We start from the raw sequence: 25,837 nt of genomic DNA, 5'->3' as shown, positions 1-25,837 counted from the left end.
ATCTATCTATCTATCTATCTATCTATCTATCTATCTATCTATCTATCTATCTATCTATCTATCTATCTATCTATCTATCTATCTATCTATCTGTCTGTCTGTCTGTCTGTCTGTCTATCTATCTATCTATCTATCTATCTATCTATCTGTCTATCTATCTACCTAAAACATGAGTCTTTTTAATAGGACTTGACCCTTTGTCAATCACAGATTATAAATTGTATTTCATCCTATTTTTTAATATATATTTTTTAAATGTTCCTCATTCAGATGTTTTAAATTCAGCTCATCAGGAGTTTAGTAAAGTGCAGTAGCCTGTGCCCACACACACACGCACACACACCCCACCCCCCCTCCACCTCCACCACCACCACCTCTACCCCCCTCGTGCGCCCCATGCACGGGGACACTGCTGTGTGACAGTGGCGGATGGCCTTGGCCACGCGGGACGCAGCCGCTGCGCTTCGCCTTCGCGGGACAGGTTCCACACGCGCCCCCCTTTTTTTTTTAGACTAGACTGTAGCTGTAACTCTGCGTTATTCTATTCTCTCTCTTCTGTGTGTCTCTCTCACTCCCTCTCCCTCTCTCTCTCTCTCTCCCTCTCTCTCTCCCTCCCCCCTCCTCTCCCACTAACCCTCTGCGACTCCTCGCTTTGGTCGCCTCGAGCCCACGCGTGGGGAGTAAGTAGAAGAAGAAAGGAAGGAAGAAGAAGGAGAGAAGAATAAGGAGAAGGAGGAGAAGGAGAAGAAGCGCGCTGCCCGGAGGGAGACGTGTTTCGGAGGAGAGCGGTAAGCAGGTGGAGGATGGAGCGATGGAGTTAGACTGAAGTGGGAGGGAAGAGGAGGGATTATCATCCTTCCACCTGCTGGATTATCTACTACACCTCTCACGCTGCATTCACTTCCCTGTGGGAAAGACGGCACACAGGAAGCCACTAATATTTCATAAAGTCAATTTATGATTTTTTTTTTTTTTTAAAGAGAGAGAGATTAGAATATTTCACATCAATATAGTGTTGGGATGTCAAAGCTCCTTAATATCAGCGTCACTGTTATCATTAACACAAAAAAAAGACATTTAAAACTAATTTAATCTGTTTTACACAACTTCAACCAGTCTTAATGGTTTGTCTCCTCTTATGCAGACGTCCTACTGTACATGGAGAGTATCAGACAAACTTTGTAGTAACTTTTTATTTAAACAAGCTAGAAAAACATGGTGATATATGATGCATCCATCATTTTTCAATTTAGTTTTAATTTGTACACAACTAACTGTAAACCAGTGCAGCTAATGGGAGTCAAGGCTCATCGATCATTCATGTTCATGTGCCAGTTACTTGTTGATTCTCTAGCTAAAGATAATTAGAGATCTATCATTTAATCATCCATTATTTTATTTAAAATAGAGCTAATGTCATGATTATTTTTCCCAATAGCGTTTTTTTTTTTTTAATACAAACATGATGGGATACATCCTAATAATCAATCATGTTAAGTTTAAAATTGCACATCGGCTGTCAAATTGATGTCGGAGAATAATAATAATCTCAGTCTGCCTGTATACATCGTTATAACTTTTATAACACAAGACAAGTGTGCTTTTGCACAAATGTATGCGTCTTTACTCACACCTTTATAAAGTTTATGTATCTCTACACCAATATCATGATAGATTTACAAACCTTTGCACACACCTGTTTCTGTTTTTATGTATCTTAATGCACCTGAATACACACATTTACACATTTTATACACCTGCAGGCGTTTTATACACTTGATGTATCAGCGTATCCTTGTGTATTCAGTATCATGTCGTTTATATTGGTCACGTTTACATAGAGAAACCCAGTTATGTGAGCCCACCCTGGTTTATCCGACTGGTCTATGATGTTTATGAGTGGTATATGGGTGGATGCTACTTGTGGAACAGCGTGGACTTTGATGTTCTAACATGGCCACAGTCTGCATATCTTTAAAAGTTTTCAGGTGCAGGTGGCAGGCCAAGAGTTAACTGTTTGGGCTGTTTTAGCACAAAGGCCTCTGATCCATCAAAAGCACACGCCGGACAGGACAATGTCCATCTGGCAGCTTCTCTATTGTCCGTGGTGACAGATGGTATTTCATCACGTCAACACATCATGTATATGTACACATGCCACTGTTACGGTAGATTGGCGCATCGGTGGGCTCTTAAAAGATCTTTTCATTGGTTCGCTGTGATTATGATTCTCTCTGGGCTCAGGAATTTGGAAAAGTTGCATAATGTGTGTTGACTCCGCTTCAGCACTGATGACATGACACAATTAAAGAGGTGGATTGTGAAGGTTTTACTGTAGTAGAAAGATAATGTAGCAGTTATCAAGTTTGATATCCCTATATAAACTTACATACTATGTGTAACTCCATTAAATAGTTTACATTATACTTATATCTTATGGAAGTTTACCAATTATGTGAGTATTACTGTCTTTTTATGTTTACTTTATTTTTTAAATTGTACAAATGGACTCGTTTTATAGACTAATGAGAGCGAATCAAATTCCAGTCTTGGGGTCATATTAGAAGTTAATTAGGTTGTCAGTGGCCTCTATTCACTTCTGATAGGGTGGTGGCTCAGACATACAGAACTAATGTATGCTACTGTAGCTTTGAGTGTGTGTGTGTGTGTGTGTGTGTGTGTGTGTGTGTGTGTGTGTCTGTGTGTCTGTGTGTCTGTGTGTCTGTGTGTCTGTGTGTGCACGCGTTATCAGTCGATCCCATGCAAACATTTGCCCTCCTCAGCATTCCTGGGATGTGATGAGTCCAGCATTCAACAGGGACAACCTGTTATCCACTCATTCACTTCCCACAGATGGCCCAGCCATTGTCCACCCGCTAGCCAGCCAGCCCCACAGCACAGACACACACACACATATATATACAGACACACACATGCACACGCACACACAATACACGATGCATGTGATTGAGATGTATGGAGTTATATTGTCCTTATACTTAAAAAAAACAACGTAGTGGTTCCTATAGAGCAGAAGAGCGTCCAGCTGTTCACAGCAGTGATGAGGACTTTGTGTGGTTTTATTCCCTGTAAAGTTGACAAGAGCGTTTTGTCTCTCCCTTCCAGATATTGTTTTTCTTCTGATCTCTGGTCGATGGATTTATCACTGACAATACAACAATATTTTAGTAAGTCCTCCTCCCCTGTCTCTTCGTTGCAGCCTCTCAAATCTCAAAACCCTGGTGTACTGTAGGTCATCGACTGTTGTCAGTTCTAAACCCACGGCGTTAAACGTGTTCAGATAGAAAAGAGTGGTCGGGGATGTACAGAGGCTAAATTGTTGTTGTGTCACATTTTTTCACCTCACATAGATCTCATCTCATCAAATGTTTTTTTGTTTTGAGCAAGTCCCCAAGTTGCTGGGCAGATGTTATTACAGGGTGGGAGAGTCGGAAATTATAGAGAGACTGACTAACAACACAATGTTAGTTTTGGTGTTTTCACTGAATGTGTTGACAATAATGAAAATATCTTGACAGATACCACTGAATCTCCTCTTTTGTTCACCACAGACTCTTGTTTTCTCTCTCCAGGCTAGAAAATCGAGTGAAGCATGGGTGACTGGAGCTTTCTGGGGCGGCTGTTGGAGAACGCTCAAGAACACTCCACTGTGATCGGAAAGGTGAGCAGCTGGACAGTAACAGAGTACATTTACTTGAGTACTGAACTTAAGTACATATCCAGAGGATTTGTACTTTACTTGAGTATTAGATTCCTTTGGTACTTATTACTCTTACTTGAATACATTTCCACGACAAATATTTTTACTTTTACTCAAGTTAATTTCTAGGAAGGCTGAAAAGTACTCGTTACTTTTTTTTATTTTCTTTTTTTCTAAAGTACTATTGACAAAACGTGAAAATAACAATTGCTGTCCTCTTATGATCCCATTCATTTTATTTGTTGTTATAGGTGTTTCTGCAGCTTTATAGAACATTGTGGTTCTAAAAGCAGCACATCAGTGCAGCTGGTTTCAAAGAGTTAATTCTCAGAAACAAGTTAACAAAGTTAAAAGCTCCTTAAATTCATTTAGAAAAAATTATGGGTCCCTTAATTAACGTTAGGTAGTACATTATTAAGCATTAATTAATTGTTTACCGATATATTAACAATCATTATTATGTATTACTTAATTAATTAATGTAGCCTATTAGTAAGCAGTTAATTAATGTTTACTACTCAAAGTTAGTTAATAAATTAAAAGTTGAATAATGTAATTAGTTATCATTATGTATGCATTACTCAGCATTAATTAACACATTAGTTTATATATTAATGCTTAATAGTGTACTAACTAACATTAATTAAGGGACCCTTATTGTAAAGTGTTACCAATTATAGTAATTCATTGATGTGAAGAATAAGAAATGTACTCTTACTCTTACTTTTACTTAAAGTAAATTTAAAGGCATGTACTTTTGGATACTTAAGTACCTTTAAAAGCAAGTACTTTTTTACTCTTACTAGAGTAACATGTCGACTGAGCTACTTTTACTTGTAACGGAGTAAATTTTGACCAGTAGTATTTGTACTCTTACTCAAGTACTGGGGTGGAGTACTCTGTCCATCTCTGAGCTTGATAAATATCAGTTTTGGAGACATCGACTTCCAAAAACTGTTGATCTTCTCATCTGGTAATGTGTGCGTTCTTCCTCCCCAGGTTTGGCTGACTGTCCTCTTCATCTTTCGCATCTTGGTGTTGGGCGCAGCAGCTGAAGAAGTGTGGGGGGACGAGCAGTCGGACTTTACATGTAACACGCAGCAGCCCGGTTGCGAGAACGTCTGCTACGACGAGGCCTTCCCCATCTCCCACATCCGGTTCTGGGTGCTGCAGATCATCTTCGTCTCCACGCCCACGCTCATCTACCTGGGCCATGTGCTGCACATCGTCCGCATGGAGGAGAAGAGGAGGGAGAGGGAGGAGGAGCTCAGGAAGGCCGGACGGCACCAGGAAGACCACGATCCCCTCTATCACAACGGGGTGGGCGACGGAGGAGGAGGAGGAGGAGGCGGGAAGAAGGAGAAGCCGCCGATCCGCGACGAGCACGGGAAGATCCGGATCCGCGGAGCCTTGCTGAGGACCTACATCTTCAACATCATCTTCAAGACTCTGTTTGAGGTGGGCTTCATCCTGGGACAGTACTTCCTCTATGGCTTCCACCTGAGGCCGCTCTATAAATGTGGCCGCTGGCCCTGCCCCAATACTGTGGACTGCTTCATCTCCAGGTCAGACAGCAGGAGACTGTTTTCTCTTTCTCCTGTTTCTTTGTGTTTTTCCTCTTGTTTTTGTATATGTGTATGTGTATGTGTGTGTTTCTGTCACAGGCTGCTTTTGGGGACAAATTTCAGACTAAAGATTCAGTTCATCAGGGACAGAAAAGGCTCATTTGAAGGTTGGAGTTAAGGTTAGATATGTCAACGTCATTAAACTTGAGTTTATAATTCACTTTTTATTGCTTTTTAACAGTGCAACAAAAGGACCAACAACATATATGCATGTGAACAATGACAAGAACAAATCATTACATGAAAAAAACATTTAAAGCAGAAGTAAGCGATCCGGTGGTTTTGGCTAACTTCCTGTCAGCGGATGGAGTTAGCAGTCCCCGCCCTCGTCCCTACGTCACCACATTCATTTGTGAAAACTTGTCCACAGTTTTCATCTGACCGATCCTCGAAATCTTAAATATTGAAGTATTAGACAGCAGGTACTTTGTTGTCATGCTTGTTTGTATCTTTCTTGTACAGTATCTCTCTAATTAAGCGCAATTTCATTTTTCATAAACAACTATTTGTATTTGTGAATGAAAAGTGTGTGTTTGTTGCTGCAGGCCCACTGAGAAGACCATCTTCATCATCTTCATGCTGGTGGTGGCCTGCGTGTCTCTGCTGCTCAACCTGCTGGAGATCTACCACCTGGGCTGGAAGAAGGTCAAGCAAGGGGTCACCAACGAGTTTGCGCCCGACAACGAGTCCCTGCTGCTGGGCGCGGACGAGCGCGGAGACGCAGACACGATTCCCGAGCAGGCCGCTCCGTCGGTGATGGACTGTTTGCCGGCGTACGGCAGCGTGAGCGTGATGGGGCCCGGGGCGGCGGCGGCGGACGCCAGCGCTCCCGTTCCCGCCGAGCTGAAGATGGACGGCGGCGGGTATCACCCAGACGACTTCCTGCTGGACACCGTGCCGTCTTCCTACTACGGCAACGGAGACAAGGGGAGCGTCGGGAGCGCCATGGAGCAGAACTGGAGCAACATGGCGCGGGAGCTCCACAGTCTGAATGGAAAGAATTCCAGCTCCTCCTACCCTCCTCCTCTCCCCTCTCCCCCCACCTCCACCTCCTCCTCTCCTCAGGAGGAGCTGACAAGCGCACAAGAGGATCAACGCTCCATGTTTCCCACCCTGCCTCGTAATACCCCTCTTTACCCCCTCATGCCACAGGAGTCGGCGTCGGAGGAGGAAAGCCCCCGGTCGCCTTGTGTCCCACACGACGACTTCACTGTGGTCACCCGGGCCGAGATGCATCAGCCTCCATCTTCGGAAATCCGGAAGCCGAGTCGCGCCAGCAAGAGCAGCAGCGTCCGAGCTCGCCCCGATGACCTGGCAGTGTAGCTAAAACACACACACACACACACACACACGCTCACACATATCACACAACCTTACAGTACACACATGCTGTATACACATAGAAAAACCCAACATATGCACAACAGCATAAAACCACACGAGCACGGCCTCCAGCAAAAGACAGACGCTCTGCAAGGCAGATGGTTACACATAGGTACAGCTGGAGTTTGCTGCTAATTTTAATCTTTATTAGTATTATGAACCAGAAACACAAGGAGTTTGGCCAGAATACCCCGATGGCGCCCTGCTGAAGCCCTGTCTACGCATCAGTCACCTTCTGAGGGGATTTCCTCAGGGTTTTTAGCTGTTTGTCTCTTTGCAAAGACAACGGTGGACGAAGCATGAAATGTAAAAGTTCCCTTTAATATTTCATACATCCTGATACATATTTATTATCATACTAGTACAATGAACCAAAGCCACATGTTTAATCTGAGATACTTATTTTAGCATAGAGGCAGGAAATGGAGAAACAGCTAGAAGAATAGCTCACTAATAGCTCAGAATAAAAATGAATATGAAAATGATAATCATCTATTTCTCAAATCTGAATTGTAGAATGTGTTAAATGATGAACTATGAACTGTGAGCCGACAAAGCTGTGTGTTATTGAGCTTTGAACAGAGCCGGGCCAGCTGCTTCTCCCTGCTTCCAGTCTTTATGCTTTAGGCTAAGCTTATTATGGACTGGCTTGAGCTCCACAGTCAATGCACAGATATAAGAGTTGGAGAACCATTCCTAAAAGTGCCTGTATTAATATTTATATTTATTTCTATAGCCAGTATTTTTCTCAGCCAGCAGAATCTGACGGTCTCCAACCAGACGATGTGTTGCAGCGTCTAAAAGCCACTTTTATTACTGGCTGAGCAGCACAAAGAGAGAGAGACGTAAACAGCCGGCATGGCCGCCACTCGCTGTTCTGGCCACACTCTGTTGTTGTTGTAGAAGTGGGACAGGGACGGTGTATAGACCCATGAAATGGGGATCGCCGACATACCCACACACCCACACTATATGTATATACATATATAGGCAGCACAGACACCAATAAGAAAAGGTTATGATGATGATGATGATGATGATGATGATAATAATGATGATGATGATGATGATGATTGGACTAACTAATAAGTTTGGGAGCGTAGAGGCATCAGTACTATATTCTTTTACTTTCATCTTTCTTTTATTTCTTTGCTGGGAGACATCAGAGGAGAGGTTTGCACTTTTGTTTCTTTTTTTTTTCTTTTTCTTTTTTTTGTGACGTGATGATGGAGCTGTGTGTCTGTCACATCTGTCCGTCTGTGTGTGTGTGTGTGTGTGTGCTGCTCTCACCCAGCCTGTAGTTTCAATGAAGAGAGGGATGCACCCATGTTAGGAAGGACAGAGCAGATGACAAGAGGAACGCAATAAGGCAGTCCCACCCTGAGACGTAGTCTTTAGGCTTCACAGGCTGCGTGTGTGGTTGTGTGTGTGGTTGTGTGTTTAGGTATCTTAGTTTGTTTCTGTGTTCACAAAATGACATCTCTGCAGTTACATCAGGGTAAACTATATAAAGTTTATAAATATGTAAATATATAATGATCAATAGTATTGATAGACACCACAGGATATTATACAGAACTACCTACATTCAAAAGAAAAGTTGTTAGTTTCTGATCAAGCTGCAGTTTTTTATTATTTACAAAGACTTTCCCTAAAACCAAAAATCAAACATGCTACAGCGTTTTCTGACATTGGCCCCACCGGTCACTTTATACAAAAAATCCAATGTTAGAAAAGTTGATACAAATAAAACATGATACACAATGATGAAGGTCTAAATTACTAATTATCAAGCGATTTGAAGCTTTGCAGCTTGAACAGGGAATAAAAAACCAGTACACCTTCTTTCTGATGCTTGTGTTTGCAGTGTGTTACAGAACTGTGGAGTTCCCCTGTAGCTGTTCTGTATAGGAGGACTCTAAGTTAATTTTCTAGACTAGCTGTAGATTATACAGTAGCTTGTAGATTTTTTTTTTTTTTTTTGAAAAAAGAGAGCAATATGATCTAAAAAAAAAAATCTTTATTTCTCTGTTATTTCTTAACAGACATCCCACATAGGAATGTTCATTTTTCCTGTTCTTCTTAACAAATCCTGCCAAAAGAAGAGAAAACTAAACAAAAAACAAAAGCTGTTTTGCCTGGCAGCAACTTCCCAACAGCTTTAATTCATCGAGGCGAATTATCAATCACATCCAGGAATAAAAACTAAAACCCTTGTACCAAAGGGGGGAGTGGTTTGGGGCAAATTGTGTTTTGGGTTTGTACAATGTTGTGTTTTTTTTCTGGGCAGAATATTATAGATTATTCTTAACATACTTGAAAAATAGTAGAATGATTTACCACTTGTGAATTCGCATTTGAGCAGCATAACCGAAAAATAACTAAATGAATGTATGTTTACATTTCGATAACAACAAAATGTTTCTTTTTTTTGTCCAAACGCTATCTTTTTACTGAGCTCTCTTGCATGGTCTTCATTTGGTTATTGTAGTTTTTAAAACAACCCATGACTTTGTTTTGACACTGACACAACGTCATGGTGAAGACGCTGACAGATTTGATCACTTAGCTGTCAAATTCGAGTGCCTTGATTAACGATCATATACTGTGAGAATCAATTCAGAGGAAAACGTTCACCCACATGCATTCATGGCAACCTGGAAGTTGTTCATAAACCATCACACTCACTCAGCCTTCAGACTCTTTGGTAGCAGGAGTCCTATAGCCAAAGAGAACAAAGTTAGCGCCGAGAGGCTAACGTCTAAACTGCTACAGTGTGTTAACTGTATAAGTTTTTGCACATTATCAAAGGTGTTAATTTTTGCAAACAGCTTTGATAAGAATACCACAACCAGTGAAATACATGGGCCCAGATGTGAGGTAGTTAGCAACTGGAAGCAAAGGGGGAAAGGCTAACTGCTAACTTCCAGTTTAACCTCTTCTAGCTGAAGATGTATTTGGCAGATGTGAGACTGGTATGGTTTTCTGTTTCTGCTTTCATTTTAATCAAGAAGTTGCAGACTTCCAGTATTATGTAGCAATAACCAGGCCTAGCAGCTCCATGGACATACATTACATCATGCAGCCTGCTGTCATAGCTTATAACAAGCCTAAATGGAACCGAGTCATTGTTAATATTATTTGTTTCACATGTGGTTTTCCTAGTATGACTAGACGTAATGTTTGTAAAGGTAGAGGTCAGTTACATTTGACCACCATGTGGTCTGACTGTTGAAAACCCAACGACACACACTACGCTACGATTCAACCAGGAATATGAAGCTTTATCTTAGAAAGAAATAGATTTATTTGACTTTAATAATAACCCCCTAACTTTAATTCAGTATTTTCAAAAGTCTGAGTTTTGAAGTTAATGATTTTCATCTTGTCATGAATGCAGCTACTCAACACAGAGCACGAGGTGACAGAAGCAAGACGCTCCATTTACACAGAGAACTATTCATTTTGTTGAGGACAGGACAGGGCGAACCAGAGAATATATATATATATACGCTGACCGTGTCAAATGTTTACATGCCTCTGATTGAACTTCAACTTCAGTCCAACATGGCAGCTGAAGCACTTAATCTGTATTAACTGTGATGTGTCGAATACAACCAGATATATTTACCAAAGAGACCACAATGCCTAACAGACTTCTACCAGACTCCGCTTTGGGAACTTTGCCCCTTTAACCCCTTTAACAATCATGTCTCCAACCACAAGACCAGCTTTAAAACCCTTTATGAATCTAGGAAAAGACAATTCCACTTAAAAGACATTATGTTAAACTTTGTCTCTAAAAAAAAAGACGTTTAATAAACAAGGTTTATTTCATTTTTATTGCTGAAATGTTTTTTCATAACCTTGTTGTTCCAAGCTGTTTAGTACCTTTAATATGTAGATAAAGATTTGCACAGTTAGATAGCTAGACCGCTGTTATGAGGATATGAAGATATAAATAGAAAAGAGAAATAACAAAGGGTGTCCTAGAAGGAGGGATATTAACATATTTTTGTTTATTTATGGCAATAATACCATCAAAATTAGACTTGGAATGGAGAAGAAATGAATCTAAAGTGATTGTTCTTTTTCTGTCCTGAATATGGATTGGGAGACTTTTGGCAACACGGCTTTTACACCATGGATGTGCCTTGGATCAAAAACTCCCACAATGGAAAACAGAGATTGTGGGATGAGATTTTTCACGGCGCCCCCCCACGAGCAGGGACACCGTCTCCCCACGTGTTAAAAAACGAAGAACAACCCCCTGCTATTACTCCCGTTGTACAATGACTGTCTTTGAAGAGAAGTGCCTTGCGTCTGAAACCTTTTGTTAAAGAACATGTTGATGTAAATGTTCATTTACCTCAGATGTTTACAGAACTGTTACTGAATAAACTTTTTGTACCATACTGGTATTCTGTCATGGTTAGCGTTTTCCTTTCCTTTCCTACCTGGGCTTACTGTACAGCTGCATTAGAAATCATCTAGACCAACTATAGCAGTCAACCACAAACTCTGTCACAGTTTCATGGTGGATTAACTCATGCAAATGTTAACTCTTAGCACACAAAGCTAAAATCATACCGTAGTCATCAACATATATATATATATATATATATATTCATACAAGGCAGTCAGAAACATAAAAAAACTTTCATATTTTCTTGTTTCTCTCTCTTACAGATGAGCAAAAATACAAAACAGGGCCTAAACTTGTCAGTTCATCCAATATTATATTATTATATTATATCCTCTAGTCCCAATACCAGGCCTATTAAACAAAAAATATAAAAATCTAATACTCTACTTGTAATAGAGGATGGATCCTTCCTTTCTTTCTATTTTTTTCACAGTATTATTGTACACTATCAAATTATACTGAATCAGTATAATTGATTAGAACGGGACTGACTATAATTAAATAATTGCAGTTTAATGTACATGTATTTGTTGTGAGAGACTAAACTGTTCCTATATTTAGTCAGAATGAACAAATAAAAGAGAAAAATAAAAAATTACATTAAAAATAGATTAAAATAACGCAAACAAACAAATGATGTCAGATCCACTTATCGATTGCGCTCGATAGCCGGTGGCTCTGTGTCCGATGACAACAGTCCATACTGTCTGCTATGCATGTGTGTATTAGCATTAGTGTTTCTATGTGAACGTGCATGTGTGCTCCAATGTGTGTGTGCTCCAGTGTGTGTGTGTGTGTGTGTGTGTGTGTGTGTGTGTGTGTCCTCATGGCCTCGCCCATTAAGCTGTGCTGAGGGCAGCACTTCCTTTATGCATGCTGAAAGTCCCAGGGATTTTGGCAGAACAAAAACCTCTCCAGGGAATGAAAAGGCCTTGAATGCCTGTTAATGCCGTCCCGACCTCTGGACTCTTGCAGGCTGCTGCGTACGTGTCTATATGGTCCAATATGAGCATGGACACTTTGTCAAACTACTGTATAATGTCATAATGAGACACCAGGACTCATCAATAAAATAAGCACATGTTTGGAGGGTGGAAATACAAACAAAGCTTGGCCATGAATTAAACGATTATTTAAAAAAAAAAAACTGCTCACAATCTGACAATGGAGTTTAGTGTGAATACCATGTGAGCTTCATCCTTGGATGGATGCTTGATTGGTTTGAAATCGGAAAATGAGCATGAAATTGAGGAAGTGAAGTGAACCCTAACCCTGTGACATAGATAGAGGGTTGGATATTAGTTTCTGTTTTCACTGGCAGCAAATGTAGCTCAGCTGGACAAGTGCTCTGGCCTCTCTCTGTCTTGCAGGAAATAAAAATTCTGGCCACCGACAATTTCTCTGAATGAAGGCCAGCGCTGCACAGCTCCACACCTGTATGAGGAGCTCTTAGCGAGCCCGACTCCACACACACCTGCAGTCACCAGAGACAGAGACACCAGCAGCTGTTCGGTGAGTAGGAAAAAACATTAACAACATTCATTTCTCAAATATAAAGAAGTGTGATCGGTTTGAGACGTGTCCTGAGGGTCAGATAGACTGAGATTGTCTGCCATAGGTCAATAGGTCAATTCAGCCAAAACACAGACTGGGGATCTGTATACTCTATGTTTGTGGTCATGATATAAATTGTATTGAATCAAACTGGATGTCTGGACACATCGACCTGGCACAGAGCACTGCCTAATATATGGTTTTCTTTTTCTTTTTAATGTTTTTTTAATGTTTTCCCTTGTTTCTTTGTTGTTGTGCTGCTAACTCTTCTCTGTCCATCTGTGAATATCTACAGAAAGCCTTCAGAATGAACATTTATTTCCTCTTATTATCTAGATGCATAAACACCTTAGTATAAATATTCACACCCTGCCACGGCAACTGGTGTTGGTTAATCCGATTCTCACATTATTTCCAGTGTAGCACATTCATTTGAACAGTAGGTCCTCTAGTGGCCAAATTCTGACATTGCTTAGTAGGTTTCTCTATACGATCCGGTTTCAAAGCTACAAACTCCAAAGAATAAATAAATAAAACCATTCATAATATGAGAGAGAGAGCAGTTTTCTTTTTTCAAAGTTTTATTCACCAAACAACTCAAACTCCACCTTCCATGGGAGGAGGATTTCTCTCGGCACATTCAGTTATTTGCTTTGCATTTAAGAAGTGAGGTGGTTTTCACTGGAGAAGCATCCTCTCCTCCCTGACTCCTCCTAGTCCTAATCCTCACATCCCATCATCGCAGAGTCGATGTTCTGAGGCACCGGAGCGATTCTGGCCATAGCCAGCAGCATGGGGCTCTCGTAGTGGTAATACTGCGCTCCCTTGAAAACATTGATTCCCTGTGAATCACAGTGAGCAGCGTCGACGTCGGACAGGGGCAGAGGCAGACTCCTGGTCACCGCCCTGGGCGTGGCGGTCAGGTCTACGTCGTGCATCTTTTTCCCTTGTGAAAGAAATACACAAAGATGTTTGTTAAGGGCAGACACTACAGGTGAATAGGGTAAACATTTTAACTAACAGATATCACCATGAAACTTCCCAAGTTTATCACTCACATTAAGACAAATATTTTTTGTATTACAAGTTTTGTCAAATGTTATGTTTAAATATGTAAATGAGGCAATATCTGATGAAATATGCGCTAATTTGCATATATTTCCAGAACAGAAATCTGAAAAATGGACAAAGCTACTTTAAAAATTCTTGTTTTATTTTGTTGACATGTTAGAGTCAGAAGTTTTTACAGAGGGGATTTGGATATCTCTTTTTATCACTTTGTAAATGAGAAAATACTGTCACCAGCCCTAAAAAATCCAATTTCGCCCTGTTTTTAGGAATAAAATGTTGTATAAATCAGGCTGTGAATGATATATCAACAATCCCCTCTGTAAAAAACCTTCAGAATGTAGACAGGGATCAAACTGGAAGGTTTGGTGTCTGTAGGTGCTGCTGAAGTGGAGATTTCTAGCTCAGAGTCTGAGGAGAAACTCATTCTGAGAAAATGGCCTTTAAAGACTTGTACTGTAAAATTCCATAGATCGTTAATTTAAATCCTACTTTTACAATTGGTTGCGGATACAAAGGAAATGACCATTTTTGGAGCCGACATAATTGTTCTGGAGAGAGAGAGCTTTACAATGACATGGCACAGCACAGTATGTCACAGTAGCATGTTGACTTCTGGCGAATTTAGGAGAAATCTACTGACGAAAAAGACAAAATGAAGTAAAATAACCACCTTAATGTGGATTTTCTACTATTTCTTTTGACTTTTCTGAAAGAATACATGTTAAGGAAGAAAAATAGCCCAAAATCTCAAAATTGATCAGTGCATGAACAGTGTTTTTGCCTGTTAGTGTCTCGCCTTAATCACATTCAAGCAAAAAAAAACAAAAACATGAAGCTCATCTGATCTGACGTTTTTTAACTCAGTGTGTTCACCTTGGATGATATGAAGCGTGTGCTCATCTGGACAAACGAAAGCTGCGTCCACCTGTCCTTCAACGCCGAGCTCCTCCTTCAGGCTCTTGGGGTAGCCTTGGACCAGGGTGTAGGGAACGCCGGCTTTGTAGATGTAAACCTGATCGTCCTGCAGGAGTTTGGAAGAACATGAAGTCATTTTTAGTTCAGATTTCAACACAGAAGAAGAAGAGGAAGAAGAGGAGTAGGAGGAAGAGGAGGAGGAGGAGGAGGAGGAAGAAGAGGAGGAAGAAGAAGAGGAGGAGGAGGAGGAAGAGTCTACCTTAATCAAGTAGATTCTGTCGCTGTAGGAGAAGACAGCGTCCACTCCATTGGTCACCTCCTCCCACGCCCTGGTGATCATGAAGGGGTGGAAGCCGTCACGGTTGCTGTCCAGACGCATGTAGATAGGACCTGAGCAGAGAGAGGAGATATTAAATATTTTCACTTTTACTCAAGTTAATTTCTAGGAAGGCTGAAAAGTACTCGTTACTTTCAGGTCTGCTCTTTTTTTTTTTTTTTTTTCTAAAATCCTATTGGACACAAGCTGTGTTTGTCAGAGAAGGAAACCCTAACCCCTAAAAGCAGCACATCAGTACAGCTGCTTTCAAAGAGTTCATTCTCACAAACAAGAGTTAAAAGGTCCTTAAATTCATTTAGAAAAAAATATAGTAATTCATTGATGTGAAAAAGAAGAAATTTACTCTTACTCTTACTTTTTTTTAAAGTAAATTTAAAAGCATGTACTTTTGGATACTTAACTACCTTTAAAAGCAAGTACTTTTTTACTCTTACTCGAGTAACATGTTGACTGAGCTACTTTTACTTGTAACGGAGTACATTTTGACCAGTAGTATTTGTATTCTTACTCAAGTACTGGGGTCGAGTACTGTCTGATCATCTGTACTGATCCTCCTTTTGGCAAACTGGCATCATCATCATCATATTCCCCTGAGATGCTGAACTATATTGCAGTATATATATATGCCACTTTACCTGCAAAGAGATATGTTTTGCCTGTATCGTCAGTGGTCATAGCGTCTAGTTTGACGTCCGAGCATTTGTTGGATCTGTGGCCGCCTCCATGACCTCCATGACCTCCATGACCTGCAGGAGACAAAACACAAAACACTCGTTTGTCTCGTCCCAGCATGCATGATGTTATTGGAATATTTTATTTTATTTATTTTTTTTGCTCTTTCTTTCCTTATTAACCAACTTACCAAAGTCAGCGCACTTCATGAAGTAGTGGCGGGCGTCTTTGGGGTAATTTCCGCTCACCTCTCCAGTGACTGGGTTGAACTTTGTGAAGTTGTGTCCGTTGAAACAGTAGTGGCCCTCGAGCCAGCGCAGAGCGGAGGTGCAGACGGGGAGGTGGGGCCACGTCTTGGTCTTCACCGTCTTTGTGGCGATGTCATAAACATACACGTCATGTCCTGTGGAGGGAGATAAGTGAGAGAAAAGTTAGAGGAAAGGTTTATCAATTGTCTTCAGACTGCCTTAACCCTCCTGTTGTCCTCCTGGGTCAAAGAAGGAAGGAAGGAAGGAAGGAAGGACAAAGGGAAAGATGGGAGGAAAGAAGGAAGGGGAAAAGGAAGGAAGGAAGGAAGGACAAAGGGAAAAATGGGAGGAAAGCTAGAAGGGGGAGGGAACAGATTGAGTCAACTGAGTCAAAAAGGAAGGAAGAAGTAAGGATGAAGGGAAGGAAGGAAAGAAGGGAGGGAGGCAGGGAGGGAAAAAGGATTGTGGAAAGAAGGAAGGGAAAAAGGAAGGAAAGAAAGATGGAGGGAGGGAACAGATTCGTTCAAGGAAGGAATAAGAAGGGAGGTAAGAAGGAAGGGAAAGGGAAGGAAAGAAAGATGGAGGTATAGGGAACAGATCAGGTCAACTGGATCAAAAGAGGAAGAAGTAAGGATGAAGGTAAGGAAGGAAGGAAGGAAGGAAGGAAGGAAGGAAGGAAGGAAGGAAGGAAGGAAGGAAGGAAGGAAGGAAGGATTGTGGAAAGAAGGAAGGAAACAGATTGGGTCAATTTGACCCAGAAGGACAACAGGAGGGTTAAAAAGTCATTCCTGTAGCAGCTCATTTCCTCCACTAGGGGGAGGCATTAGATGTGTTATAAAAATCAATTTCTCTTTGTCTCATTCTGTTATTTCCTACATTTATTTAAGTGTTTTTCTTTATGGTCCTTTTTTATTTATTATAGTTTTTTTATATATATTTTTGAGTGGTAATAATATACCCTTAAAGAACAGAACAGAGTCTGTCGTGCACTCTCCACCGGGGCACTCCATGGCAGCATCCAGATGAGTGGGGACTCCTGGGAATTCCTCCTGGACCTCCTTTGGGTACCCATCCTCCAGACTGTGGTTGTAATACCTGAACACCTTGTCGTCCTGGAGATTGTAAAAGAAACAGTCAGACTCTGATATGATTTTATTTTCTTTTTTTACCTTGTTTTCAGAGACATATCACAAAAATATCTCAGGATCGTTTCGTACCAGGAAGAAGTAGATGTGGTCGTGGGAGTCTGGGCTGTCTGTGCTGTGCATGCGGAAGGCAGCGTCAACATGGCCGATGTGATGGAGGTCATCCAGCTCCTTGAAGGACTCGTTGGAGAGCCGAGCTGGGCCGCGGTAACCCCTCCACATGTGGGCACCTGAGAGAACACCAGACAACTACATTATCATACACTAAAGTCATTCAGTAAAGTTACATATATGAAATGAGACTTAAAAAGAACAATAGGTAACACTTTATTTGACGCCTATCTCTATAACGCATTATACAGTAACCATACTTATAATGAGTTATAATGCAGTAATAGCACTGTATAACTATAGTTATAAACATAATATGTTATAATTGTTAGTAACTCGCTGACAATGTCCACATTGATAATGCATTATAAATATAGTTATAATGTGTTATAATTGGCTTATAAACATGTATAACTATCATTATAAACACTCATAAATGATCATAAGACTTTATAACAATAAGCACAACACTTAGAGCATTTTATAATGGCTTATATGGTCAAGTATTACAATAGAGTTATAATGCTCTGTCTATGTGTTATGCTTATTGTTACACAGCCTTATGATAATTTATGAGTGTTAATAATGATAGTTATACACGTTTATAAGACAATTATAACACATTATAACTATATTTATAATGCATTATCGATGTGGGCATTGTCAGTGAGTTACTAACAATTACAACGTGTTATAAAACCTGACCTTATAAGTCAAGATAAAATGCTTTATAGTGTGTTATGATTATTGTTATAAAGTATTATGATCATTTATGAGTGTTTATAATTATAGTTATACATTGCTATAACTACATTATAACTCATTATAAGTATGGTTATAATGCCTTATAGAGATAGGCGTCAAATAAAGTGTTACCAAACAATAATTTAAAAAGAGACTTGCCTTTGAAGAAGAAAGTTACCCCATTCTCATCAGGAGTGATGGCGTCAAACTCAATACCTTCACACCGGTCTGGCACTTCTCCTTTAGAAATACAGAGATAAAACAACTTTTACTGTAATGTAACTGAAATGATTGTAGATATATACATATAATGTGTATCATTGTATTACTAAACTGACCTTGTGCATCTGATGGTGGTGGATGCCTGTGGAGAGAAAAAAACTCACATTTATATCTCATTTGAAAAAATCCCTTAGTCAGAAAACAGGAGGTCAATCAGTCACCAAGGACACGCGATGACTCGGCACTCTCATGTTTGTTCTTTCGATGCAACCGGTGAACTTTGGGTGCAAGTAAATAGAGTTATGAAAAGCCTGGACAGTGGCTCGCCCCCTTAAACTTAGACAGAGTAAATACAGAGTAATAGCTTTGACACCCACCAGTTACAGAGGAGAGGGTGGACAAATTACTGTAATAAGAACATCTTTGAATGCAGTTTATTACAACAAAACCATCAACACAATTTACGATGCATCCCCTCTACATATGGTTTTCATCATATTTTCATATTTCCATTGTTCCTGCCTTCTGTTGATGAATATATGCTCATATATTGTTATATTGCAGAACAGGAATCTTGTTGGGAGTAAATAATGAACACATGTTGCCATTGGAGGATCTTGGGACTAGAATATTTGGACTAAGCCTCTCAGTCCGAATGACCTACATACTGTATATTTTTGGGTAATAATTTGTACAAATAGGCTACTCACGGTGCTCCATTAGCGAGGCCGAGTGCTAAGCACAGGAACAGAGTTCTGGTGACCAGGTCCATCATGCTCTCGGATGTGGAGTCTTCCTGTGGAGCAGAGCTGTAAAGTGGAGCTTCCCAGGGGCTGAACCTGTGCTTTTATACTGAAATGTGTGCGTGTGTGGGTGGACACGTAAGGGAACACTGTGTATGTCTCTGTTTGCATAGAGGGGAGTATATTGGAAATTTGGGTCTTGCAAAATGAGGCTCTCTCATAATGATACGGATCATGTATTGCACTTTACCTGTTTGGTAATACCTTTGTTTTCTAAAAATGTGAATATTATGTGCAGCACAATCTTCACACCAAACGTCTCTTTGATAAAGCTGTTGTAATGCTTGAGGAAATCGAAGCCTTCACTTCGCCTTTTGATGTGGATTCCAAATGAAATTATTGATTCTGTTTGCTTAAAACAGATCAATAATTGTGTGTATAAATCACTTTATATTGATTCATGACACATTTTGATGGAAATACAGTTGTTTTTTTTGCACAAATGGTTCCAAATACCCAAAAGCCAGTGCACAGCCTTTGTGGTTGTGTGGTAATGTGTGTTTAGGCAACAGCCCAGGGAACAAAATCATGCAAAACTGGTTTCAAATCAAAGTTTAATTCTTTTTAAAGAGAAACTGGCAGTACAAAACCCTTCAGATTAAAACTAATTTAACTTAGACTTAAATTTGTCTTGATTATTGATTAATTCAGTCTTTTTGCCATATGGGCATTATTGGAAAAATATGAATCAGATAACAGAAAGCATGCCACAGAACTAAAAATACTTTGCTTTGTAGATGTAATGATTATAACTGTTGCTACAGTAATCTTCTACACTTATTATGAGGAAAACTCATTATCACCATTTTCATCAAACAATCTTAAAGGGACAACGAGGAGTTTCTATTTGGTTATAAAAAAGTCTCACGTTAATGTGGATGAATCTAGGCTACCCACACTTGTTAATGGCTCCATTTTCGATCAATATATCGTTTTGTCTCTATCGTTATTTTGTTATTTTAATTAATGGTGGAAATGCTGGGCGAGCCGACCAGTGTTTCCTTACTTTCGGTTTTGCGACGCTGCCCGGCGGGTCATGAGAATAACGCCGCCGAATCGCCGTTTATGGTCGGGACTACGACGGTATCTGATCGTCTTCCAACCTCTGACTTTCATTCTTGATGAATGAAAACATTCTGGGCAAGACGTCGGTCTTGCGCCGGGCCAAGAATTTCACCGTGCGCGCGGAGGCTCATGGTAAATGTAGTATGAAAACACTTTGCTTTCCAAAACTCCTCGTTGTCCCTTTAACAATTTATAACATGTGAGAGGTAGAGGCTGTAAATTAAAGTATAGTCAAAGAAACTCACTATTACAAATATAACTCCTTATTTTATCACAGAACTGTTTCCATGTTGTTCACTTGTAGCGGTAGATCTTGACGCAGTGATTCATACTGTCTGACACCACCACGTGGCCGTCGGGGAGCAGCGCCAGGCCCCGGGGGCTGCTCAGGTTATCGGCCACCAGGGGCCAGCCGACGCCCTTGGACGGGTAGAACAGGACGCGGTGGTGCTGCTTGCCCCAGTCCGCCACCAGGACGTCGCCCTCGCTGTCGACACAGAGGCCCCAGGGGCAGGTCAGGACCGGACCCAGGCCGGAGCAAACCCCCAGGATCCGGATAGTGTTCCAACCGGGCTCCAGGACCCGGATGCACGGGACGCGTCCGGTCTCGTTGCCTCGCTCTGATACCGCCATGAGCCCGGTGGCGAGACAGGCCGCCACCAGGTAGGGCCGGTGGTAGCCGCTCACCACCGTGCGCTCCAACCGGGCGCCGGTTTTGGGGTCTAGTTTCAGAGCGGTTAAAGTTCCTCGCTTTATGTCGGCGACCAAGAACTCGTCCTGACGGGTGACGGTCACCCCTCTGGGAGCATCCAGCTCTTCGTTGGTGGAGCCGATCGTCGTGCCTCCGAACGTCTGCAGCAGGCGTCCGTGGCGGCTGAACACCAGCAGGGCGCGTTCGGCGGCGCAGGTCAGCGCGATGAGGCCCTTCGAGTTCACGGCCACGTCAAAGTAGTTGCAGATGCGAGAAGATCTCTCCGATCCTGAGGGAGACACCTGCTGCACCACGTTCTTCTGGAGGTCGGTCACCTGAATGCGAGCGTTGCCGCAGTCCACCACGAACAGCTGCCCTCTGGCTGTTGCGTGGACGCCGCTCGGCAGGTTGAAGTCGGTGCGGCCTGATCCTTGTTTTCCAAACTGTTTCACCAGGTAAGCTGAGTCCAGCACAGTTGAACCACCTTCTTCCTCCAGCTCCCTCAACGTTGGCACAACTCTCTCTTTGTCTTTGTTGTATGGCTGCGATTCCTTAACTTGATGCAACTGGTCGCCTTCGATGGCCGACATGGACATGGATCTGCTCACACGGTTTAAACCCGAACCCTGTGTTGTACGAGTCTGGGATCTGGATTGGCGCTCATCGGAGCCCACGGCGTTCCCGTCAGGCTCTCTGCTGCGTGCTTGGCCTTGTTCAGAAGCTGAAGGTTCAGAGGCGAGTCGCATTTTGTTCACCTTCCTGGTTCCTCTGCGGTCAGCCTTGTCACCATTGATCAGAGGCTGCAGCTTATCAGAGAGATCGGCCGTGGACATGGAGCGGCAGCGCTCTTGCTTAAGAGATCCATTAACAGGTGTATTCACAGTGTAGGTGTAGCAGGAATCTTCACTGTCCACCGGTGAAGGTGGGCTCCCACTGCTTGTTATTGAGTTATTTTTCTTTGGACGATGACCAGACGACAGATCTACAATACTGCGGCTGGTGAGCGAACCTTTGCGCCCGCTCTTTGCAGCATCATCAGGGGGACAGGATGGTTCTTCACATGAGACCAAGACAAGAGCCTTTTGCCTCTTCTTCCCCTTCAGCGTGGAGCGCCTCTGTTTCCCGCGTTGTCTGCCGTCAGATTCATCACCTTCAGATTCTCCTTGACTGGAGACCGGTGGGATGGCGAGGAAAAGGTCTTGTCCATGCGTGTCCGAACACACAGATTCCACCTCTTCGTCTTGAGATGACTCGGACACGCCGCGGTGTCTGAGCACGGGGGACTTAACGGTGGGTGACTTGAGCTCGTCCTCATTCTCCGTAGAGGTTGACAGGCGTAGTTTACGGACGACACGCATGTTTGTCCTGCTGTTGGTCTCATCCGGACTGCACCTTTGTCCGGCTCTGTTGGATTGCGGTTCTTTGCGTATTTCAAGAGGGGTGATGTTTGAGAAGGTTGTGTCTCCTGAGTGCAAGGCGCACTTCTGTCCTTCAACGCCACAGACGCCGATGGGATAGGTCATGCCTTGCTCACGAACATCCACCTCCCCTAAGCTGAAGGTCTTGGACACAGGGCTCGGTAAGAAACTCACTCTTTTCATGGACAGAGAGATTTCCCATGGTTGTGTGACCTCTGCCACGCCTCTCTGCAGCTGGTTTTTATTGGCTCCACCCGCTGTGCTGCCCCATCTCTGTACCTGCTCCTTCAGCTGTCCCATTTTTCGCAGTTGCTGGTCGACGAGCGACTGCACGACCCGCACCGCCGCTGCGTTTTCCCTCTTCACCTGACTGAGGTGCTGCTGCGCCTCTCTGTGGTCCTGCTCGATCCTCTCCAGAAGGCGTCGCTCCTCCCTCTGAGCTTCGAACACGGCGTCGTCCAGCTCGCGGTTCACCTCCTCCACCTCGGCCTGCTGTCGCTCCCTGAGGCTCTGCAGCTCTCGCTCTCCCTGCTCCAGGTTGGAGAGCGCCTGAGCGACCCAGGGGGGTATTGAAGTCGGAGATACGGGTGTAAAGACAGACTGCAGGGGGGAGAACGACAGGGGAGGTGGCGGGGAAGTCTCATCTCTCTGTTTAGGGATAGTGTGCGTCAGTAGAGCTGAGAACCCCAGGAGGGCTCGTCTGTCTGAATGAGACCTGAGTAACATTGTGGTTCATAGATTTGAACACTCCTCTTGTGAAATGGGCCTTTTTCAGGATTTTTCTGCAGAGAAAAATACAAAAAACATCTGTTATCAGCAAAACCCTGTCACCATAGCATTAAAGGGATAGTTCACCCAAAATTGAAATTTCACTCATTATCTACTAACCCTCATGTCGACTAAGGGCTGTCCCGAAAAAAATTAAATAAGTCTATATTTCAAGCTTGTTATGTAGTGGAAGCTTCTCGAAGCTCCTCTTCCCGGTTCGTCCAATTTGGACAAACTGGGAAGAGGACAGACCCTGGTTTGTCCAAATTTGACGAACCGGGAAGAGGAGCTTCCGCTACAAACAAGCTTGAAAAATAGACTTATTTAATTTTTTTCGGGACAATTTCGCATTTCGGGGCTTCAATACAAGACGGACATTACATACGAGCAGCATGGAGGTATTTGGATGTTTTTTGGTGTGTCTTTTTGTTACGAAGACAGTTGGTATCCATTTGCAACCGTTATATGGACATGCACTGCTACGCCGAGACCCCCTGTAACTCAGAGAAGCCACGGAGGACTCCCAGCCCTTAGTCCACATGAGGGTGAGTAGATAATGAGTGAAATTTCAATTTTGGGTGAACTATCCCTTTAAAAACAAAGTGCAAGATCTGATATATGACTAACAAAACAATTAAAAGCAGTTCAACATCTACTTACATGCTTTCAACAATCACCCTGTAATGTTTTGTAAACCAACTCTTCAATCCGTCAAGAAACTATTTGACCTACCTGTCGACTCAGGTGTCACACGTGTACATTTCTCTTTGCTGTTTAAAAACTGGGACACAGGCTCCCTTTCATTGCAACTTTATACACCCCCCACCCACCCCACACCCCCAATATTCAGTTTCTCACGAGACTCTAAAGTGTTCTCAGATAACCACTGTCCTGTTTCCCTGAGGTCAGCGCTGCATTCAGTCTCTAACGCTCTTGGCAGCCGCTCATCACTGGACTTGGATGTTAATCAACAGGTTGCTGAAGCGTTTCTAATGGTGTTTTCTATTGTGAACACATTCGCTTTGAGTTACCAGAGCCACACTGTATGTTTAATTTCAATTTCTTTTTCATTTGGTAGTGGTTTATTGACAGTATATATAGTCACTGAGTGGTCACTGATTGCCAGATCAAGTGTTAACGCGTCAGTGTCACTCATCATAAATCCCAAGAGATCGGAGAGTTGCTTCCGAATGCAGCACAGACCCCCATTGTCACTTTTGCTTCAGAGACCGGCGCTTATCTGCCCAGGGCATTGAAACTGAGCTCGGCCTTTCACCACCAAACCAAGGTATGTGAGAGGCTGCCAGGGGAAAAGCTCGCTTTTTTTCCTCTCCACTCAGTCTTTAAAATGGATCGTATGATGTGTCGGCAATTGTGGGCACCAGTGTATATATTGTATGTTAATGGTGTAGACTTAGTTAGAGGTCTACACGCCCCCCCAGAACAAAACAACAAGGCTTTTGCATGGATGAAAGAGTGAGGTGTCGGTTTACCTCTGCGTGTTCATAATAAAGTCCCTCTGGAAACATGTGACCTCACATGTCAAAGGATAAAATCTGTTTCCCATGTTTGCAAAGATGTTAAAGATATTATCTGGGGGGTGGGGGATGTTTTCAGGACAGGTGAGTTTTCACTCGAAAAGGAGAAATCAGGAGGAGGGGATGAGAAAAAGTAAATAAAGTCTCATCTCAATGTCAAAACATCATTTTCTGCTCTGATGGGTGAACTGGTAAATTAACATCAACCTGTTTGTGAGAAGGAGGGAAAATATAAACGGTGTCAGAAACAAATCCGTGTCACGCTCCTGGAGTGAGGCCACTGTGTCTTCTAATGTTACCTGGCGTTAATGTTGAATGAGAGGCACTTGTTGCTAAGCTACCGGATGGCCTTTGCTGAGGTGCTGAGACTATAGAATAAATGATACCATTCATAATTGAGAGGATTACGCAGGATGTCCAGGAGCATTCCAGCGTATCAAAACCAAACAATGGAGCCATTCACCTTGAGTCACAGAGCAGAAACCTCGCAGGTAGACACCGCTTTGAAACGTTAGATAAAATGACCTCAGGCACTTAAAACAAAGAAATCTGCAAACTGCAGCAATAAGTAGGCTATTGACGCTGCAGAACAAATGTTTTCCTTCAAAATGTTCAATTTTACAACAACATATGAAATTTTTAGCAGAGTATGTTTGTTGATAAAAAGTTAGAGATGTCCTACCTGAATTCAAGTGTGTGCTTGCTCCACCGCTGCTCTCTCTCTTCTGTGTCTCAGCCTCCAGTTCTTCCTCCCACCACCTCTCTCTGTCACTCCCCCGCCTCACCCCTCTTCCCTCCCTCTTTCTTTCACCTCACATTGTTGTCAGAGTCTAATATGGTACTACACACTGTGCATGTGTGCAAATGTTCAAATTCCTCTGTGCATTGATTGAATTAAAGCTGCTGATGTAAACAAACTCTTAATGGTGCCATAATTTATTAATAGTGTTTTGGAAACGCACGTTAACATTATTGGAAGTGATTGAATTGTTGTATTATCTTGTGGTGTTGTCTAAAAAGGAAAAAAAAGTCTTCAAGTCCTTGTGATGAAACTTTTTTTAATGATCTTAATAGTTTGTAATATCTTTGAGGAAATCTGACTGGCTTATTTAAAAGTCTAGAAAAAACAAATACAAATGTGGGCGGGGCTTAAGGGACTGACCTATATATTGTTTGAAATTTTAAAATATATTTATTATTAATTTATAGTATTTTACTTCAAAAAGTACGAACTTTAGATACTTTGTAATAAAAATGTGTGACGTAGTTTTGTTTGAGCTGCGAAAGCCAATCACGGCCTTGTTGAGTTCATAAGGTCAACCTGCGTTGCCAGGCAACTGGAATGTGAAGCCGGAAGTACAGAGAAGCTAACCATTAGCC

At 42.2% G+C, this 25,837-nt stretch overlaps 3 protein-coding genes and 1 long non-coding RNA gene across 6 annotated transcripts; 2 read left to right on the top strand and 2 right to left on the bottom strand.

Moving 5' to 3' along the window:
• The first annotated feature begins 578 nt into the window (after positions 1 to 578).
• LOC146990608 (gap junction alpha-3 protein-like) lies at positions 579 to 7,122 on the top strand. The gene is made up of 5 exons (XM_085795720.1): positions 579 to 788; positions 3,127 to 3,188; positions 3,594 to 3,682; positions 4,721 to 5,286; positions 5,892 to 7,122. Exons 3-5 carry the CDS (start codon positions 3,614 to 3,616, stop codon positions 6,667 to 6,669), a joined length of 1,413 nt encoding a protein of 470 aa, XP_085651846.1. The 5' UTR covers positions 579 to 788; positions 3,127 to 3,188; positions 3,594 to 3,613; the 3' UTR covers positions 6,670 to 7,122.
• Positions 7,123 to 13,272: 6,150 nt separating this feature from the next.
• On the bottom strand, positions 13,273 to 18,992 carry hpxb (hemopexin b). 3 transcript variants are annotated; one of them, XM_085795733.1, is made up of 10 exons: positions 18,885 to 18,992; positions 18,291 to 18,316; positions 18,112 to 18,192; positions 17,170 to 17,327; positions 16,911 to 17,064; positions 15,895 to 16,107; positions 15,668 to 15,778; positions 14,955 to 15,085; positions 14,654 to 14,801; positions 13,273 to 13,655 (listed from the first exon to the last, which is right to left on the bottom strand). In XM_085795733.1, exons 1-10 carry the CDS (start codon positions 18,947 to 18,949, stop codon positions 13,429 to 13,431), a joined length of 1,314 nt encoding a protein of 437 aa, XP_085651859.1. In that variant the 5' UTR covers positions 18,950 to 18,992; the 3' UTR covers positions 13,273 to 13,428. The 3 variants fall into 3 exon arrangements, with proteins under 3 accessions (XP_085651859.1, XP_085651869.1, XP_085651877.1); XM_085795743.1 differs by having other exon boundaries at positions 15,668 to 15,769; XM_085795751.1 differs by having other exon boundaries at positions 15,668 to 15,760.
• LOC146990607 (uncharacterized) lies at positions 16,627 to 17,069 on the top strand. The gene is made up of 2 exons (XR_015037480.1): positions 16,627 to 16,838; positions 16,875 to 17,069. It is a non-coding gene; the product is annotated as an uncharacterized LOC146990607 (long non-coding RNA).
• A 1,344-nt stretch (positions 18,993 to 20,336) lies between the features above and the next one.
• LOC146990605 (uncharacterized) lies at positions 20,337 to 25,235 on the bottom strand. Its single transcript, XM_085803137.1, has 2 exons — positions 25,140 to 25,235; positions 20,337 to 22,933 (listed from the first exon to the last, which is right to left on the bottom strand). The coding sequence occupies exon 2, from the start codon at positions 22,875 to 22,877 to the stop codon at positions 20,337 to 20,339; it is 2,541 nt and encodes an 846-aa protein (XP_085659263.1). The 5' UTR covers positions 22,878 to 22,933; positions 25,140 to 25,235.
• Positions 25,236 to 25,837: the final 602 nt, after the last annotated feature.

This window comes from Trachurus japonicus, chromosome 2 (genome assembly GCF_045865225.1).
Source record: "Trachurus japonicus isolate A0001 chromosome 2, Traja_1.0".
NCBI lineage: Eukaryota > Metazoa > Chordata > Actinopteri > Carangiformes > Carangidae > Trachurus > Trachurus japonicus.
The sequence above is the reverse complement of the archived record's forward strand: the minus strand, read 5'-3'. Positions and strand labels throughout refer to the sequence as shown.

Coding starts and splice junctions, on each gene's coding strand:
- LOC146990608 (XM_085795720.1), top strand. CDS start 3,614: ATGGGTGACTGGAGCTTTCTGGGGCGGCTGTTGGAGAACGCTCAAGAA. Junction 3,683..4,720: donor ACTCCACTGTGATCGGAAAG/GTGAGCAGCTGG, acceptor CTTCCTCCCCAG/GTTTGGCTGACTGTCCTCTT. Junction 5,287..5,891: donor GTGGACTGCTTCATCTCCAG/GTCAGACAGCAG, acceptor TTGTTGCTGCAG/GCCCACTGAGAAGACCATCT.
- hpxb (XM_085795733.1), bottom strand. CDS start 18,949: ATGATGGACCTGGTCACCAGAACTCTGTTCCTGTGCTTAGCACTCGGC. Junction 15,779..15,894: donor CATGAAGTGCGCTGACTTTG/GTAAGTTGGTTA, acceptor TGTCTCCTGCAG/GTCATGGAGGTCATGGAGGT. Junction 14,802..14,954: donor ACAGAATCTACTTGATTAAG/GTAGACTCTTCC, acceptor AAACTCCTGCAG/GACGATCAGGTTTACATCTA.
- LOC146990605 (XM_085803137.1), bottom strand. CDS start 22,877: ATGTTACTCAGGTCTCATTCAGACAGACGAGCCCTCCTGGGGTTCTCA.